The sequence below is a fragment of the Oncorhynchus keta genome, chromosome 25 (assembly GCF_023373465.1).
Source record: "Oncorhynchus keta strain PuntledgeMale-10-30-2019 chromosome 25, Oket_V2, whole genome shotgun sequence".
Taxonomy (NCBI): domain Eukaryota; kingdom Metazoa; phylum Chordata; class Actinopteri; order Salmoniformes; family Salmonidae; genus Oncorhynchus; species Oncorhynchus keta.
Window position 1 is genome coordinate 23,513,066 of NC_068445.1, and position 20,288 is coordinate 23,533,353.

At 44.9% G+C, this 20,288-nt stretch overlaps 3 protein-coding genes across 4 annotated transcripts in view; 2 read left to right on the plus strand and 1 right to left on the minus strand.

Annotated features, from left to right (window-relative positions):
• LOC118358437 (ras GTPase-activating-like protein IQGAP1) overlaps positions 1 to 5,291 on the plus strand; it is a 90,290-nt gene extending 84,999 nt beyond the window's left edge. For both annotated transcript variants that reach the window (XM_035736270.2, XM_035736269.2), the window contains exons 35-38: positions 37 to 197; positions 462 to 605; positions 1,692 to 1,800; positions 4,444 to 5,291. In XM_035736270.2, coding sequence (XP_035592163.1) covers positions 37 to 197; positions 462 to 605; positions 1,692 to 1,800; positions 4,444 to 4,557 — 528 coding nt within the window. In that variant the 3' untranslated portion in view covers positions 4,558 to 5,291. The remainder of the gene's footprint in view (positions 1 to 36; positions 198 to 461; positions 606 to 1,691; positions 1,801 to 4,443) is intronic.
• A 172-nt stretch (positions 5,292 to 5,463) lies between these two features.
• On the plus strand, positions 5,464 to 9,207 carry f2r (coagulation factor II (thrombin) receptor). The gene is made up of 2 exons (XM_035736271.2): positions 5,464 to 5,786; positions 6,510 to 9,207. The coding sequence occupies exons 1-2, from the start codon at positions 5,717 to 5,719 to the stop codon at positions 7,694 to 7,696; spliced, it is 1,257 nt and encodes a 418-aa protein (XP_035592164.1). The 5' UTR covers positions 5,464 to 5,716; the 3' UTR covers positions 7,697 to 9,207.
• Positions 9,208 to 11,018: 1,811 nt separating this feature from the next.
• On the minus strand, positions 11,019 to 15,364 carry LOC118358440 (uncharacterized). The gene is made up of 6 exons (XM_035736275.2): positions 15,139 to 15,364; positions 14,201 to 14,343; positions 13,956 to 14,020; positions 13,293 to 13,403; positions 12,108 to 12,209; positions 11,019 to 11,545 (listed from the first exon to the last, which is right to left on the minus strand). The coding sequence occupies exons 1-6, from the start codon at positions 15,247 to 15,249 to the stop codon at positions 11,289 to 11,291; spliced, it is 789 nt and encodes a 262-aa protein (XP_035592168.1). The 5' UTR covers positions 15,250 to 15,364; the 3' UTR covers positions 11,019 to 11,288.
• Positions 15,365 to 20,288: the final 4,924 nt, after the last annotated feature.

Below are 20,288 nucleotides of genomic sequence, written 5' to 3' on the forward strand. Positions count from 1 at the left end.
CTAACCAATCACGTCCCTTCTTTGTGTGCTTGACAGGACATTCGTTACCAGAGGCGTTACAGACAGAGGAGGAAGGCAGAGCTAGTGAAGCTCCAACAGACACTGAGTGCGCTCAACTCAAAGACAGCCTTCTATCAGGACCAGACCAACTACTATGACACTTACATCAGGACCTGCCTTGACAACCTCAACAGGAAGTGAGTGTCCCCTACAAAACGGACCCCTCGGCACTAACCATAAGTCTTAGTTAACCTAAAAACATACACTGTACAGGGCCTAGCAAGTCAACAAGGATCTCGGGTTACAGAGGAGGAATTGGTTTGGAATGGCGCCATATGGGCTAGTTTTGAATTACATTGTCATTGCTATTGTCATGATCAGAGCCTATGGTCCCATTCAACTTGATGTGTGCGTGAGTGACTTCCATGCGTGTGTGACCTATCTGGTGTGTGTCCCCACAGGAACGCGCGGCGGTCCATCAAGCTGGACAGGAAGGTGGAGGAGAAGGGCAGTAAGAAGTGGAAGCATCAGTCTCTGAAGTACACGGCGGCCCGGCTGCATGAGAAGGGAGTGATTCTGGAGATAGAGGGGCTGCAAACCAACCAGTGAGTGAAACAGAGGGGAGGACAGCTGGTCCTAGTTAGCTTAGCATTGTGCTTGGACATCAGCTTCCTGGCGCCGGAGTCGTGTTCATTTGTACAAACCGTTTCAGAGCATAGCAAAATGTTTTACAATTGAAAACGTTTTGCAACATAAACTATTTTACAATGAACAGCCAGGGTTTTGTGATTTAAGAGGTAGTGTGGTTGAACTAATGTGAACATGGTAGTGAATCTTGAGTGAGTTGGTACCATACCAGGTCTCGGGTATTATGGTAGAAGTAGGTTATCCATATTTGACAAGGGGCTCTGCTCCAATACTTTCAGAAATGCATGAGTCTGTCATAGCTTTTACAAATCAGATCAGTGATTATTCCAAAGGAAGGGAGGACGAAAGGATGCATTGGTAAAGTATTGGGACGGGGCCAAGGCCCCAGGTCTTTGATGTGATGAGTGAGCTCTGTAAGCTCTGTGTGAGACGGGGAGGAAGGAAAAACCTCATTAATAAGGGGCATTTTCCATACAGACGCCCACCGTGTTCTGTCTGTCTCTCTCTCGCTCTCTCTCGCTCTCTGTCGGTCTTTTTTGTGTTATCCCCACTCTCTCCTTCACTCTCTGTCCCTCTCTCTTTCCCCTCTCCCTCCATCTCTCTGAATACTCACTCCCGTCCTTCTTGTTTTGGCCAGGCTGTTCCAGCTAGAGTGGCGCTGAGAGCCAAAGTCAGCTCCTGTGGGTCCTCACTGCACTCTGTGGGAGTTCCAGGCTAGGTCAAAGAGGAAACAGAGAGCTAGTATCTAGAAGACAGTACTACGTCCTCTTTAGAGCCATTTAAACACACTACACTTTGGCCCAATATCATCAATGCATTTCAGAAAATAAATAAGTACAAACAAACAAAAACGATTTCAAAGGTCATTTCTGGTCATAATATTTCTCACACTCAACATTTAAATGTTATTCCAAAACAAGTCTGTCTGACGTTGTGACCTACGGACAATAGCAGGACTAGAGTTGGTTATTATCCAGTCTCTGTATCCTGTATTTTCATTTTGACTCATTATTTTAATCCCATGTTTTTGTATTTTCCCTCAGGTTCAAAAATGTCATGTTTGACATCTCGCCCAGTGAGGAAGTTGGGGACTTTGAGGTGAAGGCCAAGTTTATGGGAGTTGAGATGGAAAAAGTCCAACTCCATTTCCAGGTAATGCTTTTCCCTGGAACTACGATGACACATATTTGTCACTGACCGTCTGTTTCTGTCCCTGTCTGCAGTATGATAGTTGACTGTCTGTTGTCCCTGTCTAACTATCTATCTCGGTCCCTGTCTGACTGTCTATCTCAGTCCCGGTCTGTCTATCTCAGTCCCTGTCTGACTTTCTCTGTTTCTGTCCCTGTCTATCTCGGTCCCTGTCTGACTTTCTCTGTCCCTGTCTGACTTTCTCTGTCCCTGTCTGACTTTCTCTGTCCCTGTCTGTCTATCTCAGTCCCTGTCTGTCTATCTCGGTCCCTGTCTGTCTATCTCAGTCCCTGTCTGTCTATCTCAGTCCCTGTCTGTCTATCTCGGTCCCTGTCTGTCTATCTCGGTCCCTGTCTGTCTATCTCGGTCCCTGTCTGTCTATCTCGGTCCCTGTCTGTCTATCTCTATCTCGGTCCCTGTCTGTCTATCTCGTCCCTGTCTGTCTATCTCGTCCCTGTCTGTCTATCTCGGTCCCTGTCTGTCTATCTCGGTCCCTGTCTGTCTATCTCGGTCCCTGTCTGTCTATCTCGTCTGTCTATCTCGGTCCCTGTCTGTCTATCTCGGTCCCTGTCTGTCTATCTCGGTCCCTGTCTGTCTATCTCGGTCCCTGTCTGTCTATCTCGGTCCCTGTCTGTCTATCTCGGTCCCTGTCTGTCTATCTCGGTCCCTGTCTGTCTATCTCGGTCCCTGTCTGTCTATCTCGGTCCCTGTCTGTCTATCTCGGTCCCTGTCTGTCTATCTCGGTCCCTGTCTGTCTATCTCAGTCCCTGTCTCAGTCCCTGTCTGTCTATCTCAGTCCCTGTCTGTTTATCTCAGTCCTTGTCTGTTTATCTCTGTCCCTGTCTGTTTATCTCTGTCCCTGTCTGACTTTCTCTGTTTCTGTCCCTGTCTGTCTATCTCGGTCCCTGTCTGTCTATCTCGGTCCCTGTCTGTCTATCTCGGTCCCTGTCTGTCTATCTCAGTCCCTGTCTCAGTCCTTGTCTGTTTATCTCAGTCCTTGTCTGTTTATCTCAGTCCTTGTCTGACTTTCTCAGTCCCTGTCTGACTTTCTCTGTCCCTGTCTGACTTTCTCTGTCCCTGTCTGACTTTCTCTATCTCGGTCCCTGTCTGTCTATCTCGGTCCCTGTCTGTCTATCTCGGTCCCTGTCTGTCTATCTCGGTCCCTGTCTGTCTATCTCGGTCCCTGTCTGTCTATCTCGGTCCCTGTCTGTCTATCTCGGTCCCTGTCTGTCTATCTCGGTCCCTGTCTGTCTATCTCGGTCCCTGTCTGTCTATCTCGGTCCCTGTCTGTCTATCTCGGTCCCTGTCTGTCTATCTCGGTCCCTGTCTGTCTATCTCGGTCCCTGTCTGTCTATCTCGGTCCCTGTCTGTCTATCTCGGTCCCTGTCTGTCTATCTCGGTCCCTGTCTGTCTATCTCGGTCCCTGTCTGTCTATCTCGGTCCCTGTCTGTCTATCTCTGTTTCTGTCCCTGTCTGTCTATCTCGGTCCCTGTCTGTCTATCTCGGTCCCTGTCTGTCTATCTCGGTCCCTGTCTGTCTATCTCGGTCCCTGTCTGTCTATCTCGGTCCCTGTCTGTCTATCTCTGTTTCTGTCCCTGTCTGTCTATCTCTGTTTCTGTCCCTGTCTGTCTATCTCTGTTTCGGTCCCTGTCTGTCTATCTCGGTCCCTGTCTGTCTATCTCGGTCCCTGTCTGTCTATCTCGGTCCCTGTCTGTCTATCTCGGTCCCTGTCTGTCTATCTCGGTCCCTGTCTGTCTATCTCGGTCCCTGTCTGTCTATCTCGGGCCCTGTCTGTCTATCTCGGGCCCTGTCTGTCTATCTCGGGCCCTGTCTGTCTGTCTATCTCGGGCCCTGTCTGTCTGTCTATCTCGGGCCCTGTCTGTCCCTGTCTATCTCGGGCCCTGTCTGTCTGTCTATCCCTGTCTGTCTATCTCTGTTTCTGCCCTGTCTGTCTGTCTATCTCGGGCCCTGTCTGTCTGTCTATCTCGGGCCCTGTCTGTCTGTCTATCTCGGGCCCTGTCTGTCTGTCTATCTCGGGCCCTGTCTGTCTGTCTATCTCGGGCCCTGTCTGTCTGTCTATCTCGGGCCCTGTCTGTCTGTCTATCTCGGGCCCTGTCTGTCTGTCTATCTCGGGCCCTGTCTGTCTGTCTATCTCGGGCCCTGTCTGTCTGTCTATCTCGGGCCCTGTCTGTCTGTCTATCTCGGGCCCTGTCTGTCTGTCTATCTCGGGCCCTGTCTGTCTGTCTATCTCGGGCCCTGTCTGTCTATCTCGGCCCCTGTCTGTCTATCTCTGTCCCTGTCTGTCTATCTCTGTTTCTGTCTGACTTTCTCTGTTTCTGTCCCTGTCTGACTTTCTCTGTTTCTGTCCCTGTCTGACTTTCTCTGTTTCTGTCCCTGTCTGTCGATCTCGGCCCCTGTCTGTCGATCTCGGCCCCTGTCTGTCGATCTCGGCCCCTGTCTGTCGATCTCGGCCCCTGTCTGTCGATCTCGGCCCCTGTCTGTCGATCTCGGCCCCTGTCTGTCGATCTCGGCCCCTGTCTGTCGATCTCGGCCCCTGTCCGTCGATCTCGTCCCCGTCTAACTTTCTCTGTTTCTGTCCCTGTCTAGGACCTGCTCCAACTTCAGTACGACGGAGTGGCAGTGATGAAGATGTTTGACAAGGCCAAAGTCAATGTCAACCTGCTCATCTTCCTCCTCAACAAGAAGTTCTATGGAAAATAAACCAAATATAGAGGAAGGGTAAAGATATGGAGGAGAACATGGGTGTGAAAGGATTGTATACCTTCTGACAAAGTATTGTTTGTTAAAGGAGCCATTGGGATAGGAAGTTTGAATGGTCCGTAACGTGTTATGTATGTCTGACTGAATATGATTTGGTTTCAATTTATAGCATGTCTATCCTCAGGCTCACATACACACATCCTCAGGCTGGTGAGCCACAAACACACACAAAGGGTTGTTGGTTTTATTTGATGCAGTTTTGATTGATCTTGTATTGTCATGTTATATCTGTTGTTTCATTATTTTGTTTATGTTCAGTTTTCCACTGGGAGATTGTACATGGAATATATTTTTTTAAGGTATATTGTAATGAAATCTACATTTTATATGTAGAAGTTCTATAAAGACAACACTGTTCTTGTCACTGAAAAATAAAGTATGTTTGCAACAAGATGTGTACAATGCACTACTGCCTAATAGTCAGAATGGGAGTTTAGACAGTAGTACAATTCCTGTCCAGCTATATACAGTAGCCAGCATGGATTGTCTGGAAGTGGTTAATAATCAGTGTCTTTTTAATCCACATACAGTACATTGGGAAGCTGTGCATCTTTTAAAGTCTTAATTAACGTGCATTTCTAGAGTTTCGCTGCTTTTTACACATAATGTACCGTCCAGTATACATTTAAATAATTTCTGTTTTAATGAGTTTAATAAAAAAATATATATATATATTATTTGCTTGGTCTTTGTTTTAAACACGAATACACTCTGACCTATATGAAATGTTGATGTTTAAAGGGATATTGCTTAATTGATCAAAGAAAGAATGGAGCATTGTTCGTTTTTATAAGTGTCACCCCAAGATAAAAAAAATATGCCCTGGTCCAAGATGGTTGTATACGTGACTGAATAGACACGTTTTAATTCCTGTCTATTAATTAATCACTCGAGAGTAGGCGAGGCTTTTTACGACCTCTTTTGTTGATGGAGTCAGACTTTTCAAAACCAATGTGTCTTTTGGTGCTACGCGCTGACTGTTCGAAGGCTTACGGCAGTTTCCCTCACAAAAAAAATGTTTTGAGATATTTTCTTTGTCTTAAGTTTAATGAAACGTTTGCCTGCGAAATCAATTTAGGATAAGAGTGAATTTACAGTCATGGTTTATTGGATCCTTGCGACGTTGGCCCTTTTTGCTCTCCAAACTTCAGCATATGTGCCACACAATGGTAAGTCAAATGCCTTGATGTTTTTTCTGTCTTTATTTTCAGAGATCAGTTAAACATTGAAATTATTATAGTTTTTTACATCATGAGGAGATATTGACCCTTCTGCTCTTTAGCAGTTTTACGAAGCACTTTGGGTTTTGAAATGTGCCCTCTTGCATTGTTCATTGTCGAGGGTAAAAATGCTTTTTTTTAGATTAACAAAAACAGCAGTTTCAATGGCGAAAATTATTTTTAACCGCCATAAAAATGTTTATGAAAATTAAGATGGAAACTTAACGGGATTTGAAGACACGTACGTATAGCTCAACATGAAAAGCTCTTTCAAACTTTGTGCACAATTTATAAAAATGTGTTAGTATATTCAACATATTTACTCCCTGACTCAAACTGCTACTTATAGGCTAAATCCAGAGGTTTTCCAATTACGTTTTTTTCATGCAGAAAGGGCGCATGGAAAGATGTGAAAATGAATTATGACAAACCTTTTGTGTTCAGCATGTTAATTATCCTCGACCCTGGTAGGACAGCATGCAGAGTAGACTATACTTACACTCGATTGTCTTTGCTGTGGCATGTTCGCTATAGGACCGCCACTTTACATGTTTACAGTGAGGTGTGTACACACCTTGCGGTTATGCTATATATCACCGTTCATTAGGCACTTTATAATGAAGAGCACATACTGCTATTTGTTACTCAGCTCCTGTTGTCTGTCTCTCTCAGACTCCAGACTCAACCTGAGGACGTTTGCAGGGATCTTCCTGTCGGTGACTGATGAGCCCATCGACTACATAGGGCTGGATGTACAGGAGGGTAGTGGCTCAGGGATGGACCAGGAGCCAGTGAAGAAGCAGGAGCATGGCCATCACGGCCCTCGTCGCTCCACCAAGATTGTCATCTCTGAGGAGGCCCGCAGCTTCCTCCAGGGTCGCCTAGCAACGGCCTTCGTCCCCACAGTCTACACCCTGGTCTTCATTATCAGCGTCCCCCTCAACCTGATTGCCGTGGTGATGTTTGTGCGTCGTATCCGTCCGAGGAAGCCGGCGGTGATCTACATGCTGAACCTGGCCAGTGCCGACCTCCTCTTCGCCCTGCTGCTCCCCTTCAGGATCTCATACCATTTCCATGGCAACAACTGGGTTTATGGCCCCTTCATGTGTCGCCTGGTGACAGCAGCCTTCTACTGCAACATGTATTGCTCTGTCCTGCTCATGATGTGCATCAGCATCGACCGCTTCCTGGCGGTGGTCTACCCCATGGACTCCCTGACGTGGCGTAGTCCACAGACGGCCGCCGTGGTGTGTGGCGCCATGTGGTTGTTGTCCCTGGGAGGAGTGACCCCCCTCCTGCTCTCCAGACAGACCATCCATCTCCCGGATGTGGGCATCACTACCTGCCACGACGTGCAGGATGTAGACAAGCTCCGTGCCTACTACCTCTACTTCTTCCCCATCTACTCCTCCATCTTCTTCTTCATCCCTCTGGTGTTCACAGCTGTGTGCTACGTCCGTATTGTGCAGGCCCTGGCCGCGGCCAACGTGGAGAACCGCTCCAGGAAGTCTCGTGCGGTGGTGATGGCGGTGACAGTGCTGGTGGTGTTTGTGGCCTGCTTCACCCCCACCAATGTCATCCTCCTGGTGCACTACCTCAAGCTGGCCCACGGACGCAGTGACAGCTCCTACCAGGCCTACCTGCTCTCCATGTGTGTGGGCAGCATTAGCTGCTGCCTGGACCCGCTCATCTACTACTTTGGTTCGTCCCAGTGCCAGAGACAGGTGGCAGCTCTGCTGGGCTGCAGACAGGCTGGGCCAGGAGCAGAGCTAAGCTCTCAGACAGGCAGTACCAGGACCAGCAGACTGGAGAGCATTCAGAGCACTGTGGGCAGTCATTACAGGAAGCTCATGGCCTGACGCCTTAGGACTGCGAATTCAAACAGACTCTCGGGCTGCATCTCGATAGTCTAGAGCAGGGCTTCTTAAACTATGTGTTGTAACCAAAGTGGGCCCTGGGCATGTGAGAGGTAGGTCGCTAGTTATGATCTGCATCTATAATCACTCGGGCTGTCAAACTAAAACATTTCATAGAGTTCATCTCAGAATTTGGTGTGATTAATTGTGATAAATCGCAAAATCTGAATGATCTAAAATTGAGCTGTAATTCACCATTGCTTTTAATACAAAAAGCATTACAAGAATATTGACAACTTGATTTTGTCCAATGTAACGTTAAGCAAAATCCATTAAATTGATAAAGCACACTATCTTTAACCTCAATGTCAACTTGTTTTGACATTGCATTGTTGTTTTTAGCAGTATAGATTATGTATTTTGGTTGCCTGACGACTCAAACTGAATTATTCCCCTGCTCCATGTTCAACTACATACTTCAAGTCTTACTGCCAATCGTTGAAGTCGTTTGTGGTGACGTCAAAATGAGGGGTGTTGTACAAAATAAAGTCATCAGTTCGTCTCTAACCAATCAGAGTATCAAAGCCTATGACACATTTTCTACATGCCGCTAATTCCCACGTGTTCTTGCTCTGGCCAACGTAACTGATTAACTCTGACAGCCCTAGTAATCACACACTATTGTTATTCATGTGGGTCTTTGGAGGATGATTTGGGTCACTAGAGGACGGTCAATTTCTAATTTGGGTCTCGAGCTGAAAAGGTTTAAGAACCCCTGGTCTAGAATGTATTTGTCTCCTCCCTCATCTATTTCCCTTCATCTGCACTGATTTAAAACGTTATATAGATGAAGGCAACATATGGATGCCTGCCAGGCATTTTCGCTCACCTGTCTAGTACCTTTAGAACAATGCAGATGAAAGTAAGGAGACAAGGAGAGGACTCCACATAAGAGTATTGAGATGCAGCCACTGTTTACCCTGTCCACCTTGTCAAGTGAGGGAGCTTGAATTTATTGCACTTCTCTTTTTGATTGTCTTAATTGTTTTTTCATAGTTTGCGTTAAGTCAAGAGCCATATTTTAATGCCATTCTACTGATATTTACTCGTCTATAAATGCTTTGTTACTGCAGATACTGTATATTGAGTAATGCTTAAGGCACAATTCTGGAAACATTCAATAAATTCCCAGATTTTCCAGAATTCCTGGTTGGAGGGATCCGGGAATCCTCCAACTAGGATTTTGGGAAAACCATAGAATTTATTGAATGTTCACGTAATTTTGTAACCTTAGTAAATAATACTGTTTAGTGTGCACTCTATACATATACAGTGTGTTGGGAAAGTAATCAGACCCCTTGACCTTTTCCATATTTTGTTATGTTACAGAATTATTCTAAAATTGATTTTCCTCACCAATCTACACCCAATACCCCAGAATGACAAATCAAAAACAGGTTTTTCTATTTTGTTTTTGTAAATGTATTAAAAATTAAAAACATACTTTATTTACATATTCAGACTGTTTGCTATTTGACTTGAAATTGAGCTGTTGCATCCTGTTTCCATTGAGTATCCTTGAAGTTTCTACAACTTGGAGTCCAACTGTGGTAAATTTAATTGATTGGACGTGATTTGGAAAGGCATACACCTGTCTATATAAGGTCACACAGTTGACAGTGATGTTGAGGAAATTGTCCGTAGAGTGCAGAGACTGGATTGTCACGAGGCACCGATCTGGGGAAGAGTATCAAAACATTTCTGAGGTAATGAAGTTCCCCAAGAACACAGTGGCCTCCATCGTTCTTAAATGGAAGAAGTTTGGAACCACCGAAACTCTTCCTAGAGCTAGTCGCCTGGCCAAACTGAGCAATCGGGGGAGAAGAACCCCGATGCAGCACTCCACCTATCAGGCCTTTATGGTAGAGTGGCCAGATGGAAGCACTCCTCAGTAAAAGGCACATGACAGCCCACTTGGAGTTTGACAAAAGGCACCTCAAGGACCATGAGGAACAAGATTCTCTGGTCTGACGAAACCAAGATTGAATGGCAAGCGTCATGTCTGGAGGAAACCTGGTATCATCCCTACAGTGAAGCATGGGGTGGGAGCATCATGCTATGGGGATGTTTTTCAGCGGCAGGGACTGGGAGACTTGTAAGGATCGAGGGAAAGATGAACAGAGCAAAGTACAGAGAAATCCTTGATTAAAACCTGCTCCAGAGAGCTCAGGACCTCAGACTGCGGAGAAGGTTAATCTTACAACAGGACAACGACCCTGAACACACAGCCAAGACAACGCAGGATTGGCTTCGGGACATGTCTCTGAATGTTCTTGAGTGACCCAGCCAGAGCCCGGACTTGAACCAGATCGAACATCTCTGGAGACCTGAAATTAGCTCCCCATCCAACCTGACATAGCTTGAGAGGATCTGCAGAGAAGAATGGGAGAAACTCCCCAAATAGAGGTGTGCCAAGCTTGTAACGTCATACCCAAGAAGACTTGAGGCTGTAATTACTGCCAAAGGTGCTTCAACAAAGTACAGAGTAAAGGGTCAGAATACTTATGTATTTAGTTCATGATAATGTACAGGTAACACATGAGTAAATGAGGGATATAAAGTATATTGAAGCAGGTGCTTCCACACAGGTGTGGTTCCCGAGTTAAGTAAGCAATTAATATCCATTCATGCTTAGCGTCATATATATAAAAAATATTGGGCATACCATTATTTTGGCTACCATGGCTATGCCCCCATCCAGAGCACGAGTGGTCACTGAATGGTTTGATGAGCATGAAAATGATGTAAACCATATGCTTTTGCGGTCTCAGTCACCAGATCTCAACCCAATTGAACACTTAAGGGAGATTCTGGAGTGGTGCCTGAGAGTGTTTTCCACCACCATCAACAAACCCCAAATTATGGAATTTTCTCATGGAAGAATGGTGTAACATTCCTCCAATCGAGATCCAAGCAGTTGTAGAATCTATGCCAAGGTGCATTGAAGCTGTTCTGGCTCTTGGTGCCCTGCCCTGTTAAGACACTTAATGTTGCTGTTTCCTTTGTTTTGGCGGTTACCTGTATATTACTATGTGCTCTATATAAACGTTTAAGAAATAGTCCATATTGTCATGCAGTGTCTCAAAACCACAGTATTAACATGAATAGTTTACATTGGCTGTCTACACATTTCAAGTTAAGTATGAAAGTAGTTGGCGGTTATCTGATTTCTTAACTCCTCACTAACCTACAGGAAGTTTTACATTGTATAACCAATGTTACATTTTATTCAGATCTTATTACTTCAATGGAATTAGTTACAAAATGAGTTTGAATGTCTTTATTTAAATGTATGTTTGGACAGTTATATTGAACTGTTATAACTGTAACTATCAAAGAAACAGTAAAGACATGAAAACATTCACGGTAAAAACGTTAGCATTTTTTATCATTACATGGTCATATCACTCCCTGTGTATGTAATACATGATTTAAAGACGTATGAAAGTACATGTCATATTTGGTTAGATAGTTCTGGGATCAAAGTTCCACTAAAGAGATGTTGGGCACAATAGTGAGGATCTGGTTGTTTTGCTCAATTCATAGTCTTCTCTTCCTCTGTAGTCGGATTCTTCCCTGTAGTCAGATTATTCTCCGTAGTCTTCTCTTCCTCTGTAGTCGGATTCTTCTCTGTAGTTGGGTTCTTCTCAGTAGTCTTCTCTTCCTCTGTAGTCAGCGTCTCCTCCATAGTCGCCTCCTCCACCATAGTCTTCTCTTCCTCTGTAGTCTGCTTCTCTTCCATAGTATCCTCATCCACCACCTTCTCCTTATGGTTGTCATCGGGGCACAGCTCTGAAATAAGGAGGATGTAAAGATTAGATACTAACAGAGAGATTTGTGTTGCATGACTACTACCCCTCAGTGTCACAGAGGAAGTTTGTTTCATATCCATTTCCTGACTAAATTGCATATCCTCTAGAATTCAGGCCATACTTGCCCTCAGCTATACGTCTTTACCACAGGAAAACGAGGATGCTTTATATGTAGATAACAAAAAGGACAGCATTTTTATTATGCTCGTAATGTCTCCCCCTTGTGGTTTTGCATGGTTATGACACACCGTAGTTCGCCTGTGGTGGGCCAATAATAATGGCCATTGGTCTTTGCAGTAATTTCAACTTTCAACGAAAACAAGTTGAGCCTGTATATTGCTATGGAACTAGACCCTGACCATGGAATGGCCATTGTTTTTTCCTCTGTCTGCTCAAGATACAGTTAGAGAGGTACTTGTAACTGCTCATATGATTCAATTCCCCTCAAACACAGTGACAATTTGGACAAGCTTAACCTTTTATTGATTTTTTTCAGCATCTATTACAGATAAAAAAGATGAGTAGCGAAAAGAATCGCTGACCTGTTTCTCCATCATAGGTGTGGTGTGTCTCTGGGAAGTTCAGGCACTCTGCCTGGTTCTTATAGGTGTCCAGGTATGTGGGATCCATTTTCCCTGACCTTGCTGAAAGAGAGGGGGGTGGGAGGCTGGTAAACAGTAACTTGCTTGTGAACTCTTTTAGGGCTAGTAACAGACAACAAAAGGCTCATCTTCCATTGTCTTTCAAAACAATGCATTGAACTCGCTGGTTACTGAAATAGTGACCCCTTTGACAGAAATATACTGTTTCAACACCTTATCGATGTAGGGTCAACTTTCACAATGCCCTATCTGGAGTACAGCCTGCCTACAGTCGTGGCCAAAAGTTTTGAGAATGACACAAATATTAATTTTCACAAAGTCTGCTGCTTCAGTGTCTTTAGATATTTTTGTCAGATGTTACTATGGAATAGTGAAGTATAATTACAATCATTTCATAAGTGTCAAAGGCTTTTATTGACAATTACATTAAGTTGATGCAAAGAGTCAATATTTGCAGTGTTGACACTTCTTTTTCAAGACCTCTGCAATCCGCCCTGGCATGCTGTCAATTAACTTCTGGGCCACATCCTGACTGATGGCAGCCCGTTCTTGCATAATCAATTGCTTGGAGTTTGTCAGAATTTGTGGGTTTTTGTTTGTCCACCCGCCTCTTGAGGATTGACCACAAGTTCTCAAAGGGATTAAGGTCTGGGGAGTTTCTTGGCCATGGACCCAAAATATCGATGTTATAACGAGAGAATCACTGACATGATGTCAGCTGATCCTTTTGTGGCAGGGCTGAAATGCAGTGGAAATGTTTTTTGGTATTCAGTTAATTTGCATGGCAGAGGGACTTTGCAATTCATCTGATCACTCTTCATAACATTCTGGAGTATATGCAAATTGCCATCATTCAAACTGAGGCAGCAGACTTTGTGAAAATTAATCTTTGTTTCATTATCAAAACTTTTGGCCACAGCTGTACACTGCTACTATTTATCAACATCAATGAGTGGGGCCCGCTTGGGGCTAGCTTTGTCCCAGATCTGTATGTGCTTAAACAAAGTCATACATTTTGGTCATGACACTGAACCAACACAGCAGTTAGGAGTTGGTTAAAGCACATCCAGATGGGTCCAGACTAGTTTGGGAGTGGACTCAAATTGATTGTTTGAGTGGACTTACTAAACAGGAGTAGGTATCTGCCAGTGATGTCTCCATTACGAGAGGTGTCTGACCATAGCAGGCAGTCAGGGCAGGTCTCCAGGTACTGACCTTTGTGTTCAGACAAATGAACTGTGGATCCACAAAATTATCCATTATGATTAGGACATTTGATAACACCTTTTTAGGCCTGTTTCAGCTAATACTTCCAAGAATTCAATAAAATCTTATACCAAATGTCAGGTTTCATTTTGGTGCTTGTTTTAGTGATTACCAAATACTATATACTATATAATTATTAGGTAATTATAATGTTGCAACATTTTTACCATGCCATTTCCAAGTACCTGAAAAATATCTAACTAAAATAAAGTGTAACATTATTTTATTCTTTGAATCTTTACAGGCTTATCATCATGACATAAAGTGAAGACAGCATGGTATAAGGCACAGGGTACAGTACAATGTACGTAATAAATAGGCAAGTGGATAAAGTCCCTATTATTGAGCAGCTAAATGATTTCATCATTAAGATGTAGAGCACTAGCCTGGTTGCCAAATCTGTTTCTGCTTCAGCCAACTCGCTCCTTTGTTGATGTCCTATTTGGCATAACGCCAGAGGAGGGTGTTGGCTAAAGCACAGACAGATCTGGCGAGCAGGCTAGTAGAGCACGGGTCACTTACTGTGAACTGTGGAGGTGGTGCCGGAGATGGTAGCATTTGTTGCACCGACAACGCATTTGCCATCACTGATAGATATTTAGGAAAACTTGTTAGCATAAAGTAGGTGCCAACCTGAGACATTCTCTTTGCTTTCCGAGAAAGGTGAGATTAAATGTCTACCATTGCAGATACTTTCCTAATATTTTTTAACGCCCAATGACATTCGTTACAGTCCACATTCATATCCACAACCTAACCAGACTTACATGCGGTCTCCCCAACGTAGTGTGATTACTTGATGGTCAGATGTAGCCGACAGGTCAATCCAGGAGCTTTTCAGAGTCCCCAAAGCTTTTTGGAAGACTGAATGATCCGCAGACCCCATCACATACACCCATTTGCCATAGATCTACCAGTCACAGACGAGGAAAAACCCATGATTTTCAAACCATCTTCATTGCAGTATCCTTAACCTAACTTGGACCATTTGAAGTTGAAAAAAACAACAAAAGGTACACTCTTAGAATAAAGAGTTCTTCTGGTGTCCCCATAGGAGAACCCTTTTGGTTACATGTAGAACCCTCTATGGAAAGGGTTCAACATGTAACCGAAAAGGGTTCTTCAAAGGGTTCTCCTATGGGGACAGCCGAAGAACTCTTTAAGTTTCTAGATAGCACATTTTTTTTCTAAGTGTAGAGTAGTACAGATGTATGATCTTAATTTGATCACTCTTTTGTTGCTGAGAATATTCCTACGCTGCAGGAAATGCAAATGACCTTTGCGATTTACATAAATTAACTGAAAACCCGCACTAACACACAGTTATATTAACAGTATTGCACTTTTCATGTAGGCTACTTTTGGCCAGCTAATAACCGAACCACTGATCAAGCAACATTATGGACTAGATGTTCGAATCCTTTTGCTGCAGGATTTTCTTGCTATGACAATACTGGCAAAATTAAGATCCTAAATCTGTATGTATACTGCACAGCATCTGTCACTGTCCCAAAATGAATAATCACACATTCATTTGCCACAAATAGCTCTTATTTGTAAAATAAATGGCTGTGTCTCAAAATGACACCTTCCTCAGAGTCTTTGGCTCTGGCCAAAGTAGGTTTTCTGGATAGGGAGTAGAGTGTCATCTGCGACGTAGTCATTAAGTCTAAAGATCATGTTTAGTACTATGATCACAACTTACCTCAGTATGGTCCTCCAGTACCAGGGGTTTGACCAGTTCTTTACAGAGCGGTGCAGATGCAGCATTCAGAGAAGCTAGAGCTAGGAGAGATACGACTAGCTGGACAGACATAGTGAAAGATGAGAGAGATGGAGCAGAGACACGTGAGACGATAGTACAGTACAGCCAGAGCAGGACACCTCTACTTCTGGAGCATGTGCTTCACAGAGGCTTAGACAAAACACTGTTGCATAAGGGGCTATGTGGAGGAGGAAGAGGAGGGGAGGTTTTCAACAGGCTTCAATGCTTGAATGGATAAGTGAAGGCCTAAATCAGCATTCATATCCAGACTTTTCTTATATAACTCTGAATGGTTGTCCCCTCCCTGACTGAGTGGACACCATCTATTAGCTCGGGACCAGAACACTAAATAGAAACTTCTGTATGGGAATACTGCCCTTGAATTAATTCAAAGAGCCTGGAAACCAGCTAAATGATGACGACCACAGTCTGGTGAGGTAGCTTTTTACAACAAGTTAAATAATTAATCAAATGATCAATAGGGTGGAGAGTGTCTGGATTGGTATAGAACTACTGTAAAACAATGTTGCAGTATGAAGAGGGAGGAAGCCCTTGGTTTGGTGTATGTGCACATGGATTTATTTGCACATGAGGCCAAAACTTTATCATAGGTCACCTGGCAACCAACTGCCTTGGTCCCAAAACAAAATAGCTTTTCTTTGGACAGTTTTGTTATGCCCTTTTGTCTCATTTGGGATAAAGATGTAACAATGTGCTGACCCTTAGGAACCAATAAATTCATTCAGGGTGAGGGCTACATGGAAGCTGAAACAGGTAGCAATTAAAATAGATTGTAATGAAAGATGCCCCAGATGATGTGTCTGAAATAGCCAAATCCACTCATTTGAAGGGGCATCAACATACTTTTGTATATAATGTATATATTTATACTCTGGACATTGCTCGTCCTAATATTTCTTTACTTTTAGATTTTTTTCAAATCAAATTGTATTTGTCACATGCGTCAAATATAACAGGTAGACCGTAAAGTGAAATGCTTACTTACAAGCCCCTAACCAACAATGCAGTTTAAAAAATATGAATATGAAATAAAAGTAACAAGTAGTTAAAGAGCAGCAGTAAAAAAACAATAGCGAGACTATACACAGGGGGTACTGGTACAGAGTCAATGTGTGGGGGCACCGGTTAGTCGAGGTAATTGAGGTAATATGTACATGTAGGTAGAGTTATTAAAGTGACTATGCATAGATGATAACAGAGAGCAGTGGCGTAAAAGAGGGGGGGGCAATGCAAATAGTCTGGGTAGCCATTTGATTAGGTGTTCAGGAGTCTTTTGGCTTGGGGGTAGAAGCTGTTTAGAAGCCTCTTGGACCTAGACTAGGCGCTCAGGTACCGCTTACCATGCGGTAGCAGAGAGAACAGTCTTTGACAATGTTTAGTGCCTTCCTCTGACATCGCCTGATATAGAGGTCCTGGATGGCAGGACGCTTGGCCCCAGTGATGTTCTTGGCTGTACGCACTACCCTCTGTAGTGCCTTGTGGTCGGAGGCCAAGCAGTTGCAATACCAGGCAGTGATTCAACCCGTTAGGATGCTCTCGAAGGATGCTCTCGATGGTGTAGCTATTCCCCCTCAGTCTCCTGAGGGGGAATAGGGGGTATAGGTTGTGCTCTCTTCACGACTGTCTTGGTGTGCTTGGACCACATTAGTTTGTTGGTGATGTGAACGTCAAGGAACTTGAAGCTCTAAACCTGCTCCACTACAGCCCCGTTGATGAGAATGGGGGCGTGCTCAGTCCTCCTTTTCCTGTAGTCCACAATCATCTCCTTGGTCTTGATCACGTTGAGGGAGAGGTTGTTGTCCTGGCACCACACGGCCAGGTCTCTGATCTCCTTCCTATAGGCTGTCTCGTTGTTGGTGATCAGGCCTACCACTGTTGTGTCATCAGCAAACTTAATGATGGTGTTGGAGTCGTGCCTGGCCGTGCAGTCATGAGTGAACAGGGAGTACAGGAGGGGACTGAGCACGCACCCCTGAGGGGCCTCTGTGTTGAGGATCAGCGTGGCAGATGTGTTGTTACCTACCAATACCACCTGGGGTCGGCCCGTCAGGGAGTCCAGGATCCAGTTGCAGAGGGAGGTGTTTAGTCCCAGGGTCCTTAGCTTGTTAATGAGCTTTGAGGGCACTATGGTGTTGAACGCTGACCTGTAGTCAATGAATGGCATTCTCAGATAGGTGTTCCTTTTGTCCAGGTGGGAAAGGACAGTGTGGAGTGCAATAGAGATTACATCATTTGTGGATCTGTTAGGGCGGTACGCAAATTGGAGTGGGTCTAGGGTTTCTTGGGATAATGGTGTTGATGTGAGCCATGACCAGCCTTTCAAAGCACTTCATGGCTACAGATGTGAGTACTACAGGTCGGTAGTCATTTAGGACAGGTTACCTGAGTGTTCTTGGGCACAGTATCTGCTTAAAACATGTTGGTATTACAGACTCAGACAGGGAGAGGTTGAAAATGTCAGTGAAGACACTTGCCAGTTGGTCAGTGCATGCTCGCAGTACACGTCCTGGTAAACCGTTTGGCCATGCGGCCTTGTGAATGTTGACCCGTTTAAAGATCTTACTCAAATCGGTTGTGGAGAGCGTGGTCACGCAGTCATCCGGAACAGCTGGTGATCTCATGCATGTTTCAGTGTTACTTGCCTCGAAGCGAGCATAGAAGTACTTTAGCTCATCTGGTAGGCTCATGTCACTGGGCAGCTCTCATCTTTGCTTCCCTATGTAGTCTGTAATGGTTTGCAAGCCCTGCCAAATCCGACGAGCATCGGAGCCGGTGTAGTACGATTCAGTCTTAGTCCAGTATTGACACTGCCTGTTTGATGTTTCGTTGGAGGGCATAGCGGGATTTCTTATAAGCCTCCAGGTTAGAGTCCCGCTCCTTGAAAGCGGCAGCTCTAGCCTTTAGCTCAGTGCAGATGTTGCCTGTAATCCATAGCTTCTGGTTGGGTTATGTACGTATGGTCACTGTGGGGATGACCTTATTGAGGAAGCCAATGACTGATGTGGTGTACTCCTCAATACCATAGGAAGAATCCGGGAACATATTCCAGTCTTTGCTAGCAAAACAGTCCTGTAGCTTAGCATCTGCTTCATCTGACCACTTTTTTATTGACCGAATCACTGGTGCTTCCTGCTTAAATTTTTGCTTGTAAGCAGGAATCAGGAGGGTAGAATTATGGTCAGATTTGACAAATGGAGGGCGAGGGTGTATTGTTAGATATTACTGCACTGTTGGAGCTAGGAACACAAGCACTTTGATACACCTGCAATACCATCTGCTAAATACACTACCGTTCAAAGGTTTGGGGGTCACTTAAAAATGTCCTTCACAATTCCTGACATTTAATCCTAGTAAAAATTCCCTGTCTTAGTTCCGTTAGGATCACCCCTTTATTTTAACAATGTGTAATGTCAGAATAATAGTAGAGAGAGAGTGAAATAATTTCAGCTTTATTTCTTTCATCACATTCCCAGTGGGTCAGAAGTTTACATACACTCAATTAGTATTTGGTAGCATTACCTTTACTTTTTTTTTTACTTGGGTCAAACATTTCGAGTAGCCTTCCACAAGCTTCCCACAAAACGTTGGGTGAATTTTGGCCCATTCATCCTGACAGATCTGGTGTAACTGTGTCAGGTTTTTAGGCCTCCTTGCTTGCACATGCTTTTTCAGTTCTGCCCACAAATGTTCTATAGGATTGAGGTCAGGGCTTTGTGATGGCCACTCCATTACCTTGACTTTGTTGTCCTTCAGCCATTTTGCCACAACTTTGGAAGTATGCTTGGGGTCATTGTCCATTTGGAAGATCCATTTGTGACCAAGCTTTAACTTCCTGACTGATGTCTTGAGATGTTGCTTCAATATATCCACATAATATTCCTACCTCATGATGCCATCTATTTTGTGAAGTGCACCAGTCCTTCCTGCAGCACCTCCTTTGCTGTTGTTCTGGGATTGAGTTGCACTTTTCGCACCAAAGTAGGTTCATCTCTAGGAGACAGAACGCGTCTCCTTCCTGAGCGGTATGACGGCTGCGTGGTCCCATGTTGTTCATCTCTAGGAGACAGAACGCGTCTCCTTCCTGAGTGGTATGACGGCTGCGTGGTCCCATGTTGTTCATCTCTAGGAGACAGAACGCGTCTCCTTCCTGAGTGGTATGACGGCTGCGTGGTCCCATGTTGTTCATCTCTAGGAGACAGAACGCGTCTCCTTCCTGAGCGGTATGACGGCTGCGTGGTCCCATGTTGTTCATCTCTAGGAGACAGAACGCGTCTCCTTCCTGAGCGGTATGACGGCTGCGTGGTCCCATGTTGTTCATCTCTAGGAGACAAAACGCGTCTCCTTCCTGAGCGGTATGACGGCTGCGTGGTCCCATGTTGTTCATCTCTAGGAGACAGAACGCGTCTCCTTCCTGAGCGGTATGACGGCTGCGTGGTCCCATGTTGTTCATCTCTAGGAGACAAAACGCGTCTCCTTCCTGAGCGGTATGACGGCTGCGTGGTCCCATGTTGTTCATCTCTAGGAGACAGAACGCGTCTCCTTCCTGAGCGGTATGACGGCTGCGTGGTCCCATGGTGTTCATCTCTAGGAGACAGAACGCGTCTCCTTCCTGAGCGGTATGACGGCTGCGTGGTCCCATGGTGTTCATCTCTAGGAGACAGAACGCGTCTCCTTCCTGAGCGGTATGACGGCTGCGTGGTCCCATGGTGTTCATCTCTAGGAGACAGAACGCGTCTCCTTCCTGAGCGGTATGACGGCTGCGTGGTCCCATGTTGTTCATCTCTAGGAGACAGAACGCGTCTCCTTCCTGAGCGGTATGACGGCTGCGTGGTCCCATGGTGTTCATCTCTAGGAGACAGAACGCGTCTCCTTCCTGAGCGGTATGACGGCTGCGTGGTCCCATGTTGTTCATCTCTAGGAGACAGAACGCGTCTCCTTCCTGAGCGGTATGACGGCTGCGTGGTCCCATGTTGTTCATCTCTAGGAGACAGAACGCGTCTCCTTCCTGAGCGGTATGACGGCTGCGTGGTCCCATGGTGTTCATCTCTAGGAGACAGAACGCGTCTCCT

What these genes read in the sequence shown, in the direction of transcription:
- f2r (XM_035736271.2), top strand. Translation starts at nt 5,717, where the DNA reads ATGGTTTATTGGATCCTTGCGACGTTGGCCCTTTTTGCTCTCCAAACT. An exon ending in AGCATATGTGCCACACAATG is followed by an intron (nt 5,787 to 6,509) that starts GTAAGTCAAATG and finishes TGTCTCTCTCAG; the next exon opens with ACTCCAGACTCAACCTGAGG.
- LOC118358440 (XM_035736275.2), bottom strand. Translation starts at nt 15,249, where the DNA reads ATGTCTGTCCAGCTAGTCGTATCTCTCCTAGCTCTAGCTTCTCTGAAT. An exon ending in CACCACCTCCACAGTTCACA is followed by an intron (nt 13,404 to 13,955) that starts GTAAGTGACCCG and finishes GTGGATCCACAG; the next exon opens with TTCATTTGTCTGAACACAAA. An exon ending in CAGATACCTACTCCTGTTTA is followed by an intron (nt 12,210 to 13,292) that starts GTAAGTCCACTC and finishes CCTCTCTTTCAG; the next exon opens with CAAGGTCAGGGAAAATGGAT.